The sequence below is a fragment of the Malaya genurostris genome, chromosome 3, assembly GCF_030247185.1.
Source record: "Malaya genurostris strain Urasoe2022 chromosome 3, Malgen_1.1, whole genome shotgun sequence".
Classification (NCBI taxonomy): domain Eukaryota; kingdom Metazoa; phylum Arthropoda; class Insecta; order Diptera; family Culicidae; genus Malaya; species Malaya genurostris.
The window spans coordinates 152747805-152765049 of NC_080572.1; the positions used below are offsets into that span (position 1 = coordinate 152747805).

General features: G+C 37.9%; 1 protein-coding gene across 1 annotated transcript in view; it reads left to right on the forward strand.

Annotated features, from left to right (window-relative positions):
• Positions 1–11679, forward strand: part of LOC131433664 (uridine-cytidine kinase-like 1) — a 126202-nt gene extending 114523 nt beyond the window's left edge. Inside the window, exon 8 of the mRNA XM_058600176.1 lies at positions 11095–11679. Within this exon, the coding sequence (XP_058456159.1) occupies positions 11095–11339 (245 nt within the window). The 3' untranslated portion in view covers positions 11340–11679. The remainder of the gene's footprint in view (positions 1–11094) is intronic.
• The last annotated feature ends 5566 nt before the right edge of the window (positions 11680–17245 follow it).

Here is a 17245-nt window from a genome sequence, read left to right on the forward strand (position 1 = left end):
AGTAATGAATCTTTTAACCGACTTGTACAATAACACAATACATTCAGCTACAAAAAGGAAGCCTAGAGAAATCATCTTCAACGTTTCAAACTCCACGAACGTAGAAGAATTACAAGAAGGCAGCAGACAATATTGAATCAGTAGTCAAATCGCAACTGCAACAAAACAAACAAATAAATGAAAAGAAATTCGGAAATAAGTAAACCCTACCCGAACTTCGACCTGAAGAAATAAAATTCGTTAGAATATCACAGAGACAGACGAAGGACCCATTCTAAATAGTGAAAACAAAGACCGACATACACAAATAATATAAAAATCCATAAGAAGCGACTGAAAGAGTGATCTTGTGCTACTACCAAATACAAATAATAATACCCCTAAGTCCCATACAAACGAACCGCCAATGTTTGGTTCACAGCCTGAACAAGTAATCCTAGCAAATTACTCCCTTTCATTGCGATAGTTTGAAAATGTGGAAGGAGATCGTTTTTGGCAACGCTTTATGCTAGTTGCTACCGTGCAAAACAAACTTGTTTGTTTATGTGTATCGTTGCTGTATTAAACTGCAACAATTAGTCTAAATATAAATATCACCGGCACTAGCGCAAAAGATGAAAAATGAACACAAACACCCACGAATCTACAAATATCAATACAGCTAGTAGTATATTCATGGTGGCTTAACCATTCTAGATTATTGTTTAACTTACATTTCGCTTGTGATCTTGATTATCAGATAAAAACTGTTTGTTTATTTATTTTTCACTATAATATCGATCATACGACGAACGTGTACTTTTGAACGAATACGAATAAGCCATTCTTGTTTTCACTCACTTTCTTGAATTCGAACGCGACTCGTTTGCCACGAAATATTCAAGTATCAGTAAACTTTTTCAAATAAATGCTAAGCCTTGATGAAATCAGTCTAATTCTTGTAATTAACCAAATACGAAACGCTAGAATGCATGCCAGTTTAGCTTCAAACGATACGTGTATTCGAACATCATTCGTACGAACGAAAAGTCCCATACTCGTTTACGGACGAATAGACGAGATTCCGTGATTTGGATTCGTCAGTTTAATGTTGCGAATCAACCGTTCGAATACATTGAAAACAGTTTAACCGATTTTCAACATATTTTTTTCGAATGTTTGCAACCAAATGATAAATTTGTTTTTTGAATAAAACATTAAGAAAGCATAGTAGTCATAGTAAAATACTTGTTTTTGTTTTTTTCTGGCGAGCCTTCGAATATATGCACGGTTACAAGTTTTTTTGCGCATCAAATTTTACCATATCAATTAGGTACTTTAAGGAAAATACGACATGGGTAAACATGTCGTATGTGTCAACAGGAACATTACCCTAGAAAATACTAGCACTAATCACACATGCTTATCAACTGTATGTACTTTCACACAAGCATCTTAACGATAATTTTTGTACATAGCAGTAATAAATTTGATCTTAACCTATTCAGACGTGTCCGCATATTTCTTTATTGAAACAAAGAGATTCCCCAAAATTTGGTGACCCCGACGTGATTTTGATAAATTTAACACGCGAATATATCGTACGTCGCTGTTATACCGTACGTCGAATCGTATCAGTTGAACGCGCAAATTCGTTATTCGCACAGTCTTTGAACGATTTAAATACAGCGATACTGAAGTGATGGACACTGGCAAGAAAGAAAGTGGCGAAAAAGTGAAACACTAGCCGAAGCCGCCACAATGATCGCTAAGACTAGTTACTCTCCATTCGATGCAGAGGATATCGACACGTGGTTCATTTGATTAGAAGCCAATTTTAGTGTGAACCAGATAAGGCAAGATGAATATAAATTTAATGCCTTGATCGTGGCACTCGGCTTACGCGCTAAGTTTGTGTATTCCACCATTGCTACATGTAATATCATGGCCGAAAACGATCGCTATTAGACGCTGAAAGCCGCAATTGTTGCTCATTTTCGTCCATCAGAAATGCAAAGGCTAACCAGTTTACTGTCTGGGATGACATTTGGTGATCAAAAACCGTGTGTTATGCTGTCCGAGATGCGTCGTTTGGGTGGAACTAGTTGTACTGACAATGTCCTTTCCAATCTTTGGTTACGCGCTTCGCCCAGCACAACACGTTCAATCACCACAGCAATGTCATCGGCGTCACTTGAACCGCATTGATGCCCTTACCAGACGTTTAGAAGAAGTTATTTCCAACAGTTTTCACGATAGAGGACGATCACGCGCCAGATTTGGAAATCGTTCGAAAAGTAGACGTTCGCCTACACCAATTCAACAAAAAATCATCGTAGATGGATTTGTTGGTTTCATTATCGTCACGGCGCGTAAGCAATCAAGTGTGAGAAGCAAAAGGGGAATAATCAAGGGGAGGACGCTTAGAACAATGTGCCAATCTCACATTAACACAATGCGTTGGCGCATTTATCAATATTAGCACTTTCGTTTTCATACAGTTGCACAGTTGCGGCACACAAAGGGCTCAGTTTGGACAAGTAGCTGTCTCATGGGAAACAGCATGGCACGTTTAAACTCACAGTATATCACGTGTTTTTTTAGAGGCACGATGTAGTTTGTGTTAAGCGACTCTCCCCTTGGGAATAACCCAAACGTCCCATGTATTTTCTACGACGGCAGTATCGAAACGTACACTCGTCGTGAAAAAAACTGATGACCTCGCAGCCAACCTGCTTTCAAATTCCTGAAACATTATCAGAAACAACCAGTACTGTACTGAAGCAACCCCGCTTCTGGCAGATACAAATTCTTGATCATAAAACACATCAGCGTTTCCTTATAAACACATGAGCTGACATTTCCGTTATTCCTTAACCCAGAATCACGAGACCAGCTGCGGCCAATGGAACTTCTATCAACACCTACGGCACAAAGCGTTTGAACTTAGACATCGGACTTCGTCGACCATTCACGTGGGTGTTTGTAATCGCAGACGTGAAATCACCGATAATCGGAGCAAATTTTTTGTAGTATCATGATCTTCTAGTAGACCTGCGACGAAATAAACTCATTGATAACCGTACCAACCTGCAAATCAACATTTATACGAATTCCTCATGCTAGAACCAATTACGGATATAATGAACCCTTTTCCAGTATGTGCCGTTTATTCAATAGTTGCTCACAGGAATTTGATTTTCATCTCTCTCATAATGCGATACAACGATTATTCCATGATTCTTTATTTTTGCAGTTATAATACTAATGTTAATTCTTTCCGCTCAACCACCCCTTCGTTCTCTCCACCATCTCCATTGAAAACTAATAAATTCGCTCGTTGTAACTAATCTTGTTGTATCTCCTCTTCTCCGCTCTTAATCGTTCTTCTCTTATCTTTTTGAACACTAATTAGATCTATATGTCGGTTCTAACCTCGTTTGCTAGCCCTTTTTTTATCCGTCTTCCACCATCTTTTCGACCACTAATTAGATCTACATGCCGAACCTAACCCCGTTTCGTTCGCCAACTCTCATTCACCACTCCCTCTTTCTACCTCCCATTTTAAAGCATATTTCTTTTCTTCTTTAGTTTTAATGCAAAATCACCATTGTTTACCCAATGGGTTTAGTGGCAGAGTTAGTTAGCTAGAATTAGTTTTAATTGATAGTATTAAGTACATACATGTATCTGTTGGACTGTTGTAATCTGTTGATATAAACGATGAGGAGGTTTTATGCCTGCTGGAGTGAGAGATTATTATTTCAGCTCCATTGGGCTTTTCCTGCTCCAAATAAATAAAAATAAATAAATGAACAACATAAACGCCGCTTCGGAACCGTCAATTACAACCTACGAAGTAAGATCACCCTTTGCTGATATTATGAAGGAATTACAGGACATCACTGTGCTTAACATGAACCAACGCCCAACCAAGGCCAAAACGGTTAATCAAATCATCACCACAGGCCGACCAGTTTTTGTCGCCCTCGAAGATTACCAATCGACAAACTGAATGAGGCTAAGGCCGAATTTCGGTTTATCATGGAGCAAGGCATCTGTCAGCCCTCAAAAAGATGTTGGGCCAGCCCTTTACACCTGGTAAAAAAAAACTAATGAAGCTTGGCGACCATGTGGTGATTATAAAAGTTTTAATGCTATAACTGTACCGGACGGGTCCCTATATCGCATATACAAGATTTCTTCAAAATCCTTCACGGTTAGAAAATATTTTCCTGTATCGACCTTCAGAGAGCACATCACCAAATTCCGGTTGCCCCTGAGGATATTCAAAAGACGGTCATCACAACACCTTTCGGAATGTTTGAGTTCAAGTTTATGACATTCGGACTTCGAAACGCAGGTCAGACGCTCCAGCGACATCTGCATTTTGGGCGATCTCGATTACATATTTCCTTACGTTGATGATTTGTGCGTTGCCTGTGACGACATCGAACAGCATGAACAGCACTTACGTGTTTTGTTCACCCGGTTACGAGAAAATGGACTCACGGCCATCGCCGATAAGTGCCAAATTGGTAACCTGGAGCTTGAGTTTATCGGTCACTCAATCGAAACGTTTATTGGGAACAATAAAGTTTTATCGACGCTTCATTCCTTGCGCTGCCGAAACCCAACAGATATTGCACACCATGATTCCTAACAACGTTAGAAACGACCAGACTGCTTTACAGTGGACCGAAGAGAAGAATGTAGCTTTTGAGAAATGCAAGTTGGATCTCGCGAATGTTGCTCTTCTTGCTCATCCTTCCGTCGATGCATAATTAGTTCTGGAAGTTGATGCTTCGAGTACTGCAATAGGAGCAGAGCTACACCAGATTACTGAACAAGGTCGTCAATCCCTAGCTTACTTTTCCCGTAAACTGAGCGACAGCAAGATTAAAACTAGCACATACGACCGCGAATTGTTCGCCATATATGAAGTTGTGAGGTATTTCAAAGATATTCTGACTGCACGAGAGTTCTGCATATATACGGACCACAAACTGCTGACTTCCGCTTTCCAACGGCGTCCTGAGCAAACAAGTCCAACTCAGCAACGGTATCTCACTCTGATCAGCGAGTATACGACGGATATTTTGCATGTGTCCGGTGAACAGAATAAAGTAGACGATATGTTGAGCCGTATTCAAACTATCACCAATGCAAACGAAGCAATCGATTTCAACGCTTTAGCTACAGACCAAAGAAACGATCCCGAGCTGAAAACTTTTTTATCAGATCCGCCAGTCAACACAACTATAGAACTGAAAGCATTGTCATCTCCACTATCCTCGCTACCCATCTACTGTGACATCTCTACGAGAGCCATATGACCTTTCGCACCGGCAAACGTCCGGAACAACATCATTGCCAAACTACACAAAGCTTCACAGCCTGGGGCTCGTGCAACCACTCAACTCGTCACCGAACGTTACGTCTGGCCATAGGTGCGTCGTGATTGCAGAAACTACGTATCTCGATGCATTCCGTGCCAAAAGTCGAAGGTACATCGATACAACAAATCCCGAACGTGGCAGATACCCACACCAGATGAACGATTTGCACACATTCACATGGACATTATAGGACCATTACCACCATCAGAAGGTAATAACTATTGCTTAACATTAATCGATAAATTTACTCGTTGGCCAGAGGTTATTCCGATACCGAACATGACGGCAACAACTGTGTCACTAACGTTCATAAGTGGATGTATCTCCCGCTTCGGCGTTCCTCTCAACGTCACTACTGACTCAGACAGGCAGTTCTTTTTAGTTAGCTGACAAGAGTACTCGGTATCACCCATCTCCGTACCACGCCGTATCATCCACAGGCTAACGGGCAAATTGAGCGAGTACACAGACAACTAAAGGCTGCGATCATATGCCATCAGAATCCGCGCTGGACAGAATCGCTGCCGGTTGTGCTACTCGGTATGAGAACAACACTCAAAGAAGACCTACGTGCATCTACAACCGAGCTTACTTACGGTACTACACTTCGCTTGCCTTGGGAATTTTTTATTGAGAGCAGTCGAAGTCTAAAGCCGACACCAGAGTTTGTTACGGATTTAAAACGAACAATGACAACACTGCGACCCACACCTACAAGCAACCATTCCAAGCAAACACCGTTCATCCAGAAAGAGATGTCCACCTGCAGTCATGTGTTCGTGCGAGTTGGGGCAATCAAGCCTCTGCTATCACAACCTTTTGACGGTCCGTACCGCGTGATACGCAGGAAGAAAAAAGTATACATCATCGACGTCAAAGGAAAACCGTGTCCAATCTCCGTCGACCGATTGAAAACAGAGTGTACAGAACCAGTGCATGGCTGGTGCTACGGTGCTACTGACACTACGAATCCTTCCAGGTTGGGGCTAGAACATACGACAACTGGTTTGTAAGACCTGCACCCTATGCATTAAACCTCCAACCCAGGACAATGCATTGGTAAACAATATAATAAATATGTAGACTATCGAAAACATGACAAAATTGCAACATATTCTTCGCAGATACTACTCATTGGACTGCTATTTTCAATGCTGTTTTCACTTTGCACGAAGTTTAATTTGAAAATTTCATTTACCGACGGAATAAAATTGGTCTTGAGTACGATAACATATTTATTTATTATGTAGCATTCGTCACTTCCTTGATGCTTGGAATCTTCCTAAAAAAACTACCTGTGCTGCCGATTCCTCTTTTGCATATGAATCGCGTTCATACGCATTCGAGTGAAAACAAGAATGGTTTTTAATTTTAACTTAAGTCTGTGCCAGAACTGATAGTTAAAAGATAGTGAATACGAATTTGATATACTTTCGAACGTATCGCATACGGCCATAAACGAGAATGAGAGTGATAGCCTTTAAACTTGACACAGTTAGAATTAGATAAGGAAACGCTATCAAGGAAAATTAAAATTGCTAGAGAGAAACTTAAAGGCCTAAAGCCAGACAGAAACGCGGATTAATTAACGCATTATCAGGAATCAGGAATCAGAACAAATTGGCTCAAATGGCACGTTCCCCTTGATATTTGGAGATTTGTGCCTTGCCATCAATTTGTTTTTAGCATCATTTTCCCGATATATAAGAGGGAAGGATTGAAAAGAAATGGTAAGGGTTGGACTAGGAGGATGGGAAAAATTGACGACACAAAAACACAAATAAAGTACAAAGCTTTTCTACACTCCCAGAGGGATGCGGAATGCTCTGCTGGTTAGAAAGCAGAATGAGACACCCAAATCCTAAAGGAAATTGGTGTTTCATATTTGCTCGTAAAACACTAAGCTTTCCAGAAGGAATGCTGAATGCCTTATGAGTGCCTATTGGCACGAAAATAAAACTTTGTATCTCCGTGAAGATTTAAAGTTTTACTTTATCAGATGACAGTTTGTGTCTTATGACACGCGCTGTCACCTTGTGAAATCCATAATTCATTCTGAATTCGAGCTTCTTCAGAACATCCAGAGACTCATCATCAATGCTGCAGAAAATCAACTGATTACCTGCAACACTGGAGTTGGACTTCAGGATCCTCCATCGAAGCGCCGGAATTATCAGGTTATGGAAATTTAACCTTTTCAAAACGTCGATCGCCTTCAAGCTTTCCTTGCTATTCCAAGGAATACTAAACGAGATCTTATTTTGATGAAGGCCATAGGGTTCAATTACGAACCTGTTGAACCTTGCCTTCTCATTTACCATTTCCAACCTCTGAATGAGCCACACGCGACTGTCTTCGTTCTCAGGAGAGAACCAGACAGCACCGTATCGTAACCCACAACCTGTGAAGCTGGGAATGAATGAGGAGGGCGGGGTTGAATAAAGGAGACCATTAAGATCACTCAGTAAATCGTCCTTCAAGTCCGAAGTAAACATTCCGTCCACTATTCGTACTTGAACGCGATTTTCGACAGTAGAAGCTGAATTTTTCCCAGAGGAAGTATCTAGTCTGTCTGCTTTCAGACGATTCAACTTCTTCCTCATGGTTTTGTTCAGATTCTTTTTCTTTTTCGGCGCATCTTGCTTTTCAGCATCGACGGTCGAAATATCAGATGGCAGTAAATTCCTTGAATCCGGATTATCTACAGCAGGTGGAATCACATCATCAACCATCATCCCATCAGTACAAGACTCATTGGATGAAGTTGATGCAGTAACATCCTCCCGCAATAAATCTCCGGATACTTTATTGGATTGAGCAGCCATTTTAGTCTTACCAGTAGAAGACACTTATTTCTCTAGAACCAGCAAAAACGAAACGTTATCGTCGGTGTTCAAGGATGAAAAGAAAGACCCGACCGGGAATCGCACAACAGATTTCTTCCCGATCGACTAACACAAGTAAGAATTGTGTAAGAGCAAATCATATAAAAATTTGCCTGTTGCGAATATGATACGCTCGCTAGCGCTCAAATTCGAAAAAGTGACTATATATGACACAAAAGGTCACTGTAGTGCGTGACTTACTACACTATATGGTTTAAGACCAATACCATTTCAGCCCCAAAGCCGAAAAGGGTTTAATCAGCACCACACAGTCTTGAAGTCCCACACCAAAACATCCAGTAAAAGTAACATTCTAGAAAAGGACAGAAAGACCTAAAAGTTCGAAAACTCCACGAACGCAAAAATGGACCCCATTAGGTGCCGCGAACCAAATTCTGGTTTGGAATCAGCTGTCACACCTAAGCCAGAATCCACCATGACCCGCTTCGAAATTTGATTTCGATAAGCAGAAAGATTTATGTCAACTAAGTAGTACATTAGATCTTCAATATGCAGCACAATATACCGTATGTTTGAAAATCAGACCTATTCCCTAAAACAGAAAAGAGTCTAATCACCACCACACAGCTTCAGCGCTGCACACCAAAACATCCAATCAAGATACCTGAGAAAAGGACAGAAATACTAAAATGTGAGTTGTGAGCTACCAACAATTCACACCGCATACTATTAGATAAGGAAACGCTATCAAGGAAAATTAAAATTGCTAGAGAGAAACTTAAAAGCCTAAAGCCAGACAGAAACGCGGATTAATTAACGCATTAGGAACAATGGTTAAATACATAGCACGTAATCCCGATGACGATGATTTAAAAACCATACAACTTAGCCTAGAAATGCTACAAGACCAAGAAAACAAAATAGTAAATAACCAAATGAAACAAATCAATATCAATTCAAGTTTCCAAAACAGAATTAACAATGCTACAAATATCATTAGGAAAACAGTTCTTAAATATTATTGATAAACAACACACTTAGAGAAGATACTATTACAAAACACATTAACTTAATATTCAGTATAGATTCTCTCATCCATACACTAGATAACATAGAAGAGCAAGTAGAATTTTCAAAACAAGATATATTGAACAAAAATATATTACCGTTATAAGAGAAAGAATACATCTTCCATAGACTAGTACAGCAGAACATGAACCTTAAATTCATAGACGAGATTTTTCAATTCAGTTCAGCAAGTTCAACAATCAGGGGAGACAAAATTGTTATTCTGATAAAAATACCAATACTGGACAACAACCCCTACGAACTACTAGAACTGCAGGCTACCAGGATAAACCCAACAAAAATCAGCACAGGAATAGAATTTGCAGTTGAACGACAGAACCACATATTGCCATAACGACACCACATCACTGGAAGACCAATGCATCTATGCAATTCTAACACACCAGAAATCAAGGTATCCTATAAGAAAAACAGATCAAACGACTTACGTCATATTCATTGATACAAACATTCATCTAAAAGTCTCTAGATCCTGCGGCGACTCCACCGTCATAAGGAAGTCGAGCCAGAGAACTGCACCATAAAAGTACTAAACTACACTTTCCACAAAGAAGATGAATTCTCGGCAAAAGAAGAACACCTGTTGCCAACCTACAACAAATACACAGAAACAACCAATAACATACAAGAGAAAAATGAAGACCTCAATACAGAAAATCTGGAACTCCTTAAGGAGAAGATCAACCTAAAATCTTACCAACACAGAAAAACCATCATCGTTGGAAGTACAATCGTCACCATAGTAATTATAAGTCTTCTTATCTTGGTAACCGTTATCACGAAGAACCGGAAACGCAGTGAAGATAAATACACCACATGAAAATCTGCGGATCCTGAAATTTCGGAGATTAGAATCGAGAAAACCGAACCAAAGACGATACATTTCAACAAGATTCCAACAGTACTGCTTTCAAACAGTCGACCGTGGACGATCGACGCTCTAAGAGGGGAAGTGTTACGAAATACCGGAACGGCACAGCAACGCCAACAGCAAAGAACCCGTAGTTCAACATAGCGACCGCTGAGCGACCCGTCGACTAACGCAGCAAGGAAAATGCTGACATAGTATAAACCCGACATAGCAACCGTTCCTGCCGACAACACAGCCAACAATACGACATCGAAGACAACGTGGCAGATCGACGATATTGGACTTAACTGAATTATCAAGTTCAAATTAATAAACGGTTTAGTGATAGGAATTTTTAGTCAGTCTTGAGTGGTTTTTAAATGGTTATCTAAAAACGCGAAATCTCCCTTTGCTATTTTATAGTCAGCATATCCAAAAATTGACAAAATTGTTTTTGTGATTACCTAGCTATGGATTAAAACAAGCCAGATTTCCAAAAAATTTATCAAAATAAATAGAATTTTTGTTCCACTCTAACAAAGTCACTTGAATGGCAATATATATATATATATATATATATATATATATATATATATATATATATATATATATATATATATATATATATATATATATATATATATATATATATATATATATATATATATATATATATATATATATATATATATATATATATATATATATATATATATATATATATATATATATATATATATATATATATATATATATATATATATATATATATATATATATATATATATATATATATATATATATATATATATATATATATATATATATATATATATATATATATATATATATATATATATATATATATATATATATATATATATATATATATATATATATATATATATTGCAAACCTGATTCTTATTTTAGCAATTATGGCCATACGCGTGTTGTTGGATCATGACGTGCCAGAAGAAAACATCATGCTGGTTTCTCTTTTGATGGCCGAGATTGGCGTTCACTCCATTGCATACGCCTTTCCGCAAGTGCAAATTGTTACTTCTGCACTTGACCCTGAAATCAACGAAAAGTTTTACGTTATACCAGGCATTGGAAACTTTGGAGACAGATATTTCGGTACCGAGCCAACAGACTCTGAATGCTTATTCGTATAATTCACCAATCCAACAATGAACCGTATCTTTACTTATTGGTGATCTATGTTTATACCATTTACCACTTTCAATTGAATGAATGATTGCTATGTCTACTTTTTCTTCTGAAACAACATTTTCGCTAGAAAACATGTTTTGATTTATTTCGTAGTTCATTAATTCATCTTGAATATTTTAACAAGTAGAGTGGATGTAAATAAAAGTCCTGTCTAATTCTAAAACCATATTTATTTAATCGAACGCGTAATTTTCAAGTTGGATATTCAGATCTAGATCAAAGGAATTAACTCTGCTTCGAGATTGTTATGATAAAATAAAAAAGTTAAGGAGGCAAATTAAATGTATTTTTGTACTTTCTGGAAAGAAATATTCACAGCCTTATTTCGATGACACGACCAGGACTGGGCAAATCGAAAATCAAAAATCATTGGTGATCTAAGATCACTGCTGATCTTAAGATCACTGATCTCGTACACTACTGAATTCATCACAAGTGATCTCTAAGTGATTTTGATGTTTGTATGATCACGATCATGGTAAGTCGAGAACAGTAAAGATCTAAATTCTAAAAAATCATCACTGATTCAATCGGAAATGATTGATGTTGAAATTATTTTTATGTGATTGATTAGCAAAAGTGCACAAAGGGGCGAGTCAATTAACGAACATAATAAATATGCCTAATATGAGTATTGAAAGATGATGCCTTCAAAGGTAAGTTAAGTTATGCACTGATAATTTTAGTCAATTTATATTAGCTTTGGTGTACCAATAGCTGGGAATTATGGATTTTCTAACATTAGGGAATCTAATGATAGGTGGTAAGCAGAGAAGGATTATGAACCACACCGGTACCAAACCACAACGATCTAGTATCACGGTTCCGGTAAGAAAATCTGTTATCAGTGTTTGGTCTTGATTGCACTTGCACAGCGATTGAGAAAAATCATAGTCACTTTACTAGAATTATGTATGGTAGAATGAATGAAAGAATTTCAATGAGTTGGTTTAGTCGCATCGGAATTTCATGCTTTTTGATGTATTTGAAATTTATTCAGCAATACCGTGTTGAAGGAGTAATAGCAATAAAACCAGCAAATAACATTAACATATATACTGTGATTAATAATAATGATAAGGTAAACATGTTCAATCACAAAGCATGTCATGCAGCTGATTAATTTACACTATTTAGCTTGAATATCATACACAGAAGTAACAGGACTGTAGCTTTTGCTGCGGCAATTCAATCGCGCTTGAGTGTATGTTTACGATTATGCCGTTTATAATGTTCCCAATGAATTTAAATGAGGGAAATGAAACGTACTTTTTCTAAAGTTGTCAAATTGTTTACGTCACTTCGATTGAAGTGTATTAGGTAAAGTTCATGGGAAATTCCAGAGCGAGGTTTAGAAGTACCATTCGCTCTTTTTTTCATAAGTATTACTTGGGAAAGGGCAAAACCAAGTAATTCTTTTAGTTCATTTTTAATTTCATCAGTACTTTGATCATTTGATAAGCCTTCAAGACAGCCTTGAAGAGTCTGTCTGATTTTATATCATATGAATAAAATTTATGAAGTTTCTCGGACAAATATCGAATAAGGCGTTCATAATCTTCCAATCCATCAACCAAGACACGACATTCTCCTCTTCGTCCGATTTGAAATGAGACTTTTCCTTCCGGGAGAAAAGTAGAAAGCTCAGTACGGAATGCTTTGAAGTCGGAAATCATCACCGTCACTGGTGGCATAGATTGTTGTTTCTTCCCAGAATAAAAGTTTCTTCCCACCATAAAAGTACTAAACTACACTTTCCACAAAGAAGATGAATTCTCGGCAAAAGAAGAACACCTGTTGCCAACCTACAACAAATACACAGAAACAACCAATAACATACAAGAGAAAAATGAAGACCTCAATACAGAAAATCTGGAACTCCTTAAAGAGAAGATCAACCTAAAATCTTACCAACACAGAAAAACTACAAGGATCAGCCCCATGGGGTTGTTCGAGCCGTTGATGTGGAACAAGGCAACCAAAATTTCTAATGATCTACAATCAAAAAGTTCAATCAATCCGAACCTACACCGAACATCATTTGTCTTGATTTGCATTTGTGTTATGACCGACGAAATTACACCATTATCCCAAATATATGCAATTATATCTTTGTACATACTTGCGATTTTGATAATTAAGCTTCTCTTCGCCAAGCTTGTGTTCAAGTGTTTTATGCAAGCAGTTTTTTAGCGTTAAGTTTCTCTACCATTCTGCGATTTCGGTTGAAGCGATAAACTATTTCTCATTATTAATTGAGTTCATATAAATTAGAAATTAACCTTAAGCACTCCTTTATCCAGAGGTAGTTGGCAATTTCTCATGGGGAAACGACATAACATGGAATTCCGAGCGTGCGCGACACAAGGTCAGAGCATACCAATTATGGGCTGAGACCAGTGTGTTTTAGGGCGTTTTAAAGGGATATTTTCACGCTTCAAATCTGATTTTCTCAGAAACGGCGACGAATATAAAAAAACCCAACTGTCAATCTCTTAGAAATTTAGTTCAGATTATTCTGTGAAAATTTCAGAATGATTGTTTGACTTTAGCGGTCGGGAAAGTCTTTTTTCTCATGGAAGAATTGCATAGCTGAAAACGGCAACTTTCAATTTGTTTATTGAATATCTCGCCTTCAAAAGCATGGATCAAAAATCTATCCTGACAATGTCTAGATAATTTAGTTTAGATGCGATTAGTGCATAAAAACATATATGTTGTCGCGATAAAAATTAAGTGAATGTTATTTTTGTAGTGGTAAGTACGTTTCTATGGCGGCACCATTTCTGCCTGGTAACGCAACGAAACATGAGAGAGAAATAAAATCGGCTCATCAAGGCTGCCAAACAAGCGGTAGCTTTATTGGATTTTATGTGATGTAGTCAAACTTGTAACCGAAAATATCAAAACTTTCTTGGCCACCCGACCACATCGAGAGTCATTTTACACATTTACGAGAGAGCATGAAGAGAAATGTAATACGCACAGCGAGCTTTTAAAGCTTCAAATCGTTTTATGGCGTATATCTCTTGCTGTCTAGCAGCAACCTATCTCTAGCTTGCTACGAGAAGGACTGAAACGTTAGATTTAATTTCGCTTCTATTTATAGATTCGCGTGCTTCCAGCAGCTTCGCTTTTGCATCGATTGACCAATCAGAGCGATGCTCTCTCTTTGATACATCGCTTACTTCTTCAAAACCGTCGTCTATGGCAGAGAAATCCGGTATGCCAAAGATTTTTAGCAGCCAAATAAGGCACTGCTCGCTACTAATCAAAATTTCAATCATGTATAATTGAAAATACGTGGCTTGATACATTCAAATCGAAACGTAGAAATATTTCCTATCAAATGATGAAATAATAATCGTAATTGATACAAAATAGACTGAGCTGTAAGTGTTTAAAACCTGACCACATTTCTACGTGTAGTTTTTCTTGAGTTTCTGATTTGCACCCCTATATAGAAAATAAAGATGTGTTCCACATAAAAAAAATTAATACCAAAAGTCTTAGAATTGCATGTAACGTCAAGATTTAGTGTCATATTGAAAAAAATTTTTTTAGAAAAATCGACTTTGAAAAAACTTTTTTCTTTCAGGTGACACTAAATTTCGACGTTTCATGCAATTCTAAGACGTTTGACATAAAAAAATTTCAATCTCGGAAATCTCATGTGGTGGTGATTTTTCAAGATCGAAAATTTTTCAACCTTAACCGCCGGGTAGCACCCCTTACCCATATCCGATTCAGATCAAATTTTGCATGGGGACTTCGAGGTGCCTAAACTTTTGAACAATAGCGCTTTACGAAATTTGAGGTGATCCCAAAATATTTATTCGCACCCTTATATACATTAGAGCGGTAAAACAGTGTTTTGTCGGTTACTTCACTTATACCATTATATCTCCGGAACCAAGAGTAACAGCCATTTGATCTTCGAACTTGGTCAATGGTCTAACAGTAGCTATCAAGCGACCACAAGTTTGTTAAAATCGGTTCAGCCATCTCTGAGAAAATTGAGCGCGTAAAATTACAACGCGTTTTGTCGGTTACGTCACTTATACAATCATATCTCCGGAACAAAATTTCACAGCCATTTCATCTTTGAACTTGATCAACAGTAGCTTTCAAACGAGCATAAGTTTGTTAAATCGGTTCAGCCATCTCTGAGAAAATTGAGCAGCAAAAATATCTTCGAAAAGTACACAAAAAAATTAAAATTAAAATTTACCGCGTAAAAATCCGCGTTGAAATTTACCGCGTTAAAATCCTTCGAAAAGTGTACACACACATACAGACACCTTACCTTTACTTTCTGACATATCAGAGACTCGGATGATTCGTATCGCTAAGATGCCTAAGTTCGACTCCTCTGGTAGAAGGGAAAAGTTTAGATACGAGAAGCCTTATGCTTACTTAAATGATCCTTGTCACGGCTCACTTTTCCGCACTTTAACTTCACATTCTCGCTCTTCCTTGAGTACTGTGGCTCTATAATTTCTTTCTCCTCTCATAATCTGTAGTTAGTCTTTCTCCTCTCATAATATGTAGTTAGTTACTGTAGTAACCGAAAAAAGTACCAACTTTTTATTCATCGGCACTTTTTCAATCTTCGACTTCGCGTATAGAAACAAGTTGACTCAAATCAATATATTAATAAACAATTATTAGTTTTTGGTATATTTATTCTTCGTTTATTCTTTCGGGTTACAGCACTTTTCATACACTAGTTCTCTAGAGTTTTCACACCAGTTACACAGGAGGTATATAACTCTAACTAATCTAACAACTCTTTCTATTATTTCTCCCGGTACAATATACTACACTACTGTACGTATTTATGGCATTAAAACTCCAAGCCGATAAGCACTGCAAAACTAACTGATTTGGGCGTTTATGACGACATTCCCCCACAGACTAACAGACATGACAGTATGAGTAAATTCTTATAAAAATAATTTTTCGTTATGCACTAGTTCCACCTATATTGTACTGCGCGAACTATTTACTATCTGTACACCCCTTGTGTTACGTAAAAGTTTTTTTACTAGTTGGTTTCCCCTCGTTTGTCAACACCGATCAGCTGCTTGCAGGGTTGCCTGATTTCATCGAAATATTTGAAAATGAATCGTCACAATAAATTTTTGGATTACGTTGATAATATATTCAACTTTTTCAGCGATGTTGAAAGGTAAACATTTAAGTTACATTAGTGACCAGAAGCAAGTAAATATTGTAACAAAACGGGTTCGATTTTGTATTGCGTTGTAGGATGAGAAGTAGGCACAATTCTGTATATAGTTTTGGCAATATGTAATTAATCTCTATCCTGCATGAAATTCGCATGGAGGTATACAAATCAATACATTACAGGTAATTCTGTATGAATGGCAACTCGGTTGGTAAATGAAAAAAATAAACACAGTCTAGATGACAGACAGAATGTTTTTGATAGGGTAACGTGGTGCCATCATGACACATGTGAGTACTGTCCCAAATAAAGGAATATTCGAAATGACCGTTTATATGGTTAAAGAATCTAATTTAAGTGTCCTGTCTGTTAGTCTGTGATTTCCCGTTACTATCTAAGAACCTGACTTATTGTCTACGGGTCGACGCCCGAGACTTACGGCTATTTACCGCGAACCGACCTATTTACCGACGAAAAGGTCCCCGGGACCGACGCTCCCGAAATCCATGAACGGTTCGAAGGGCAGGAGGCCTGGGTCGGTCCAGTGATTCCGGTTGGAGGATAACTTCTGTTTCATTGGCGCACCGACGATCCATACCGGATCCATACTCATCTAATCCCCGTCGAAAGATCTAGACTACGCCGACGGAGAGCTCC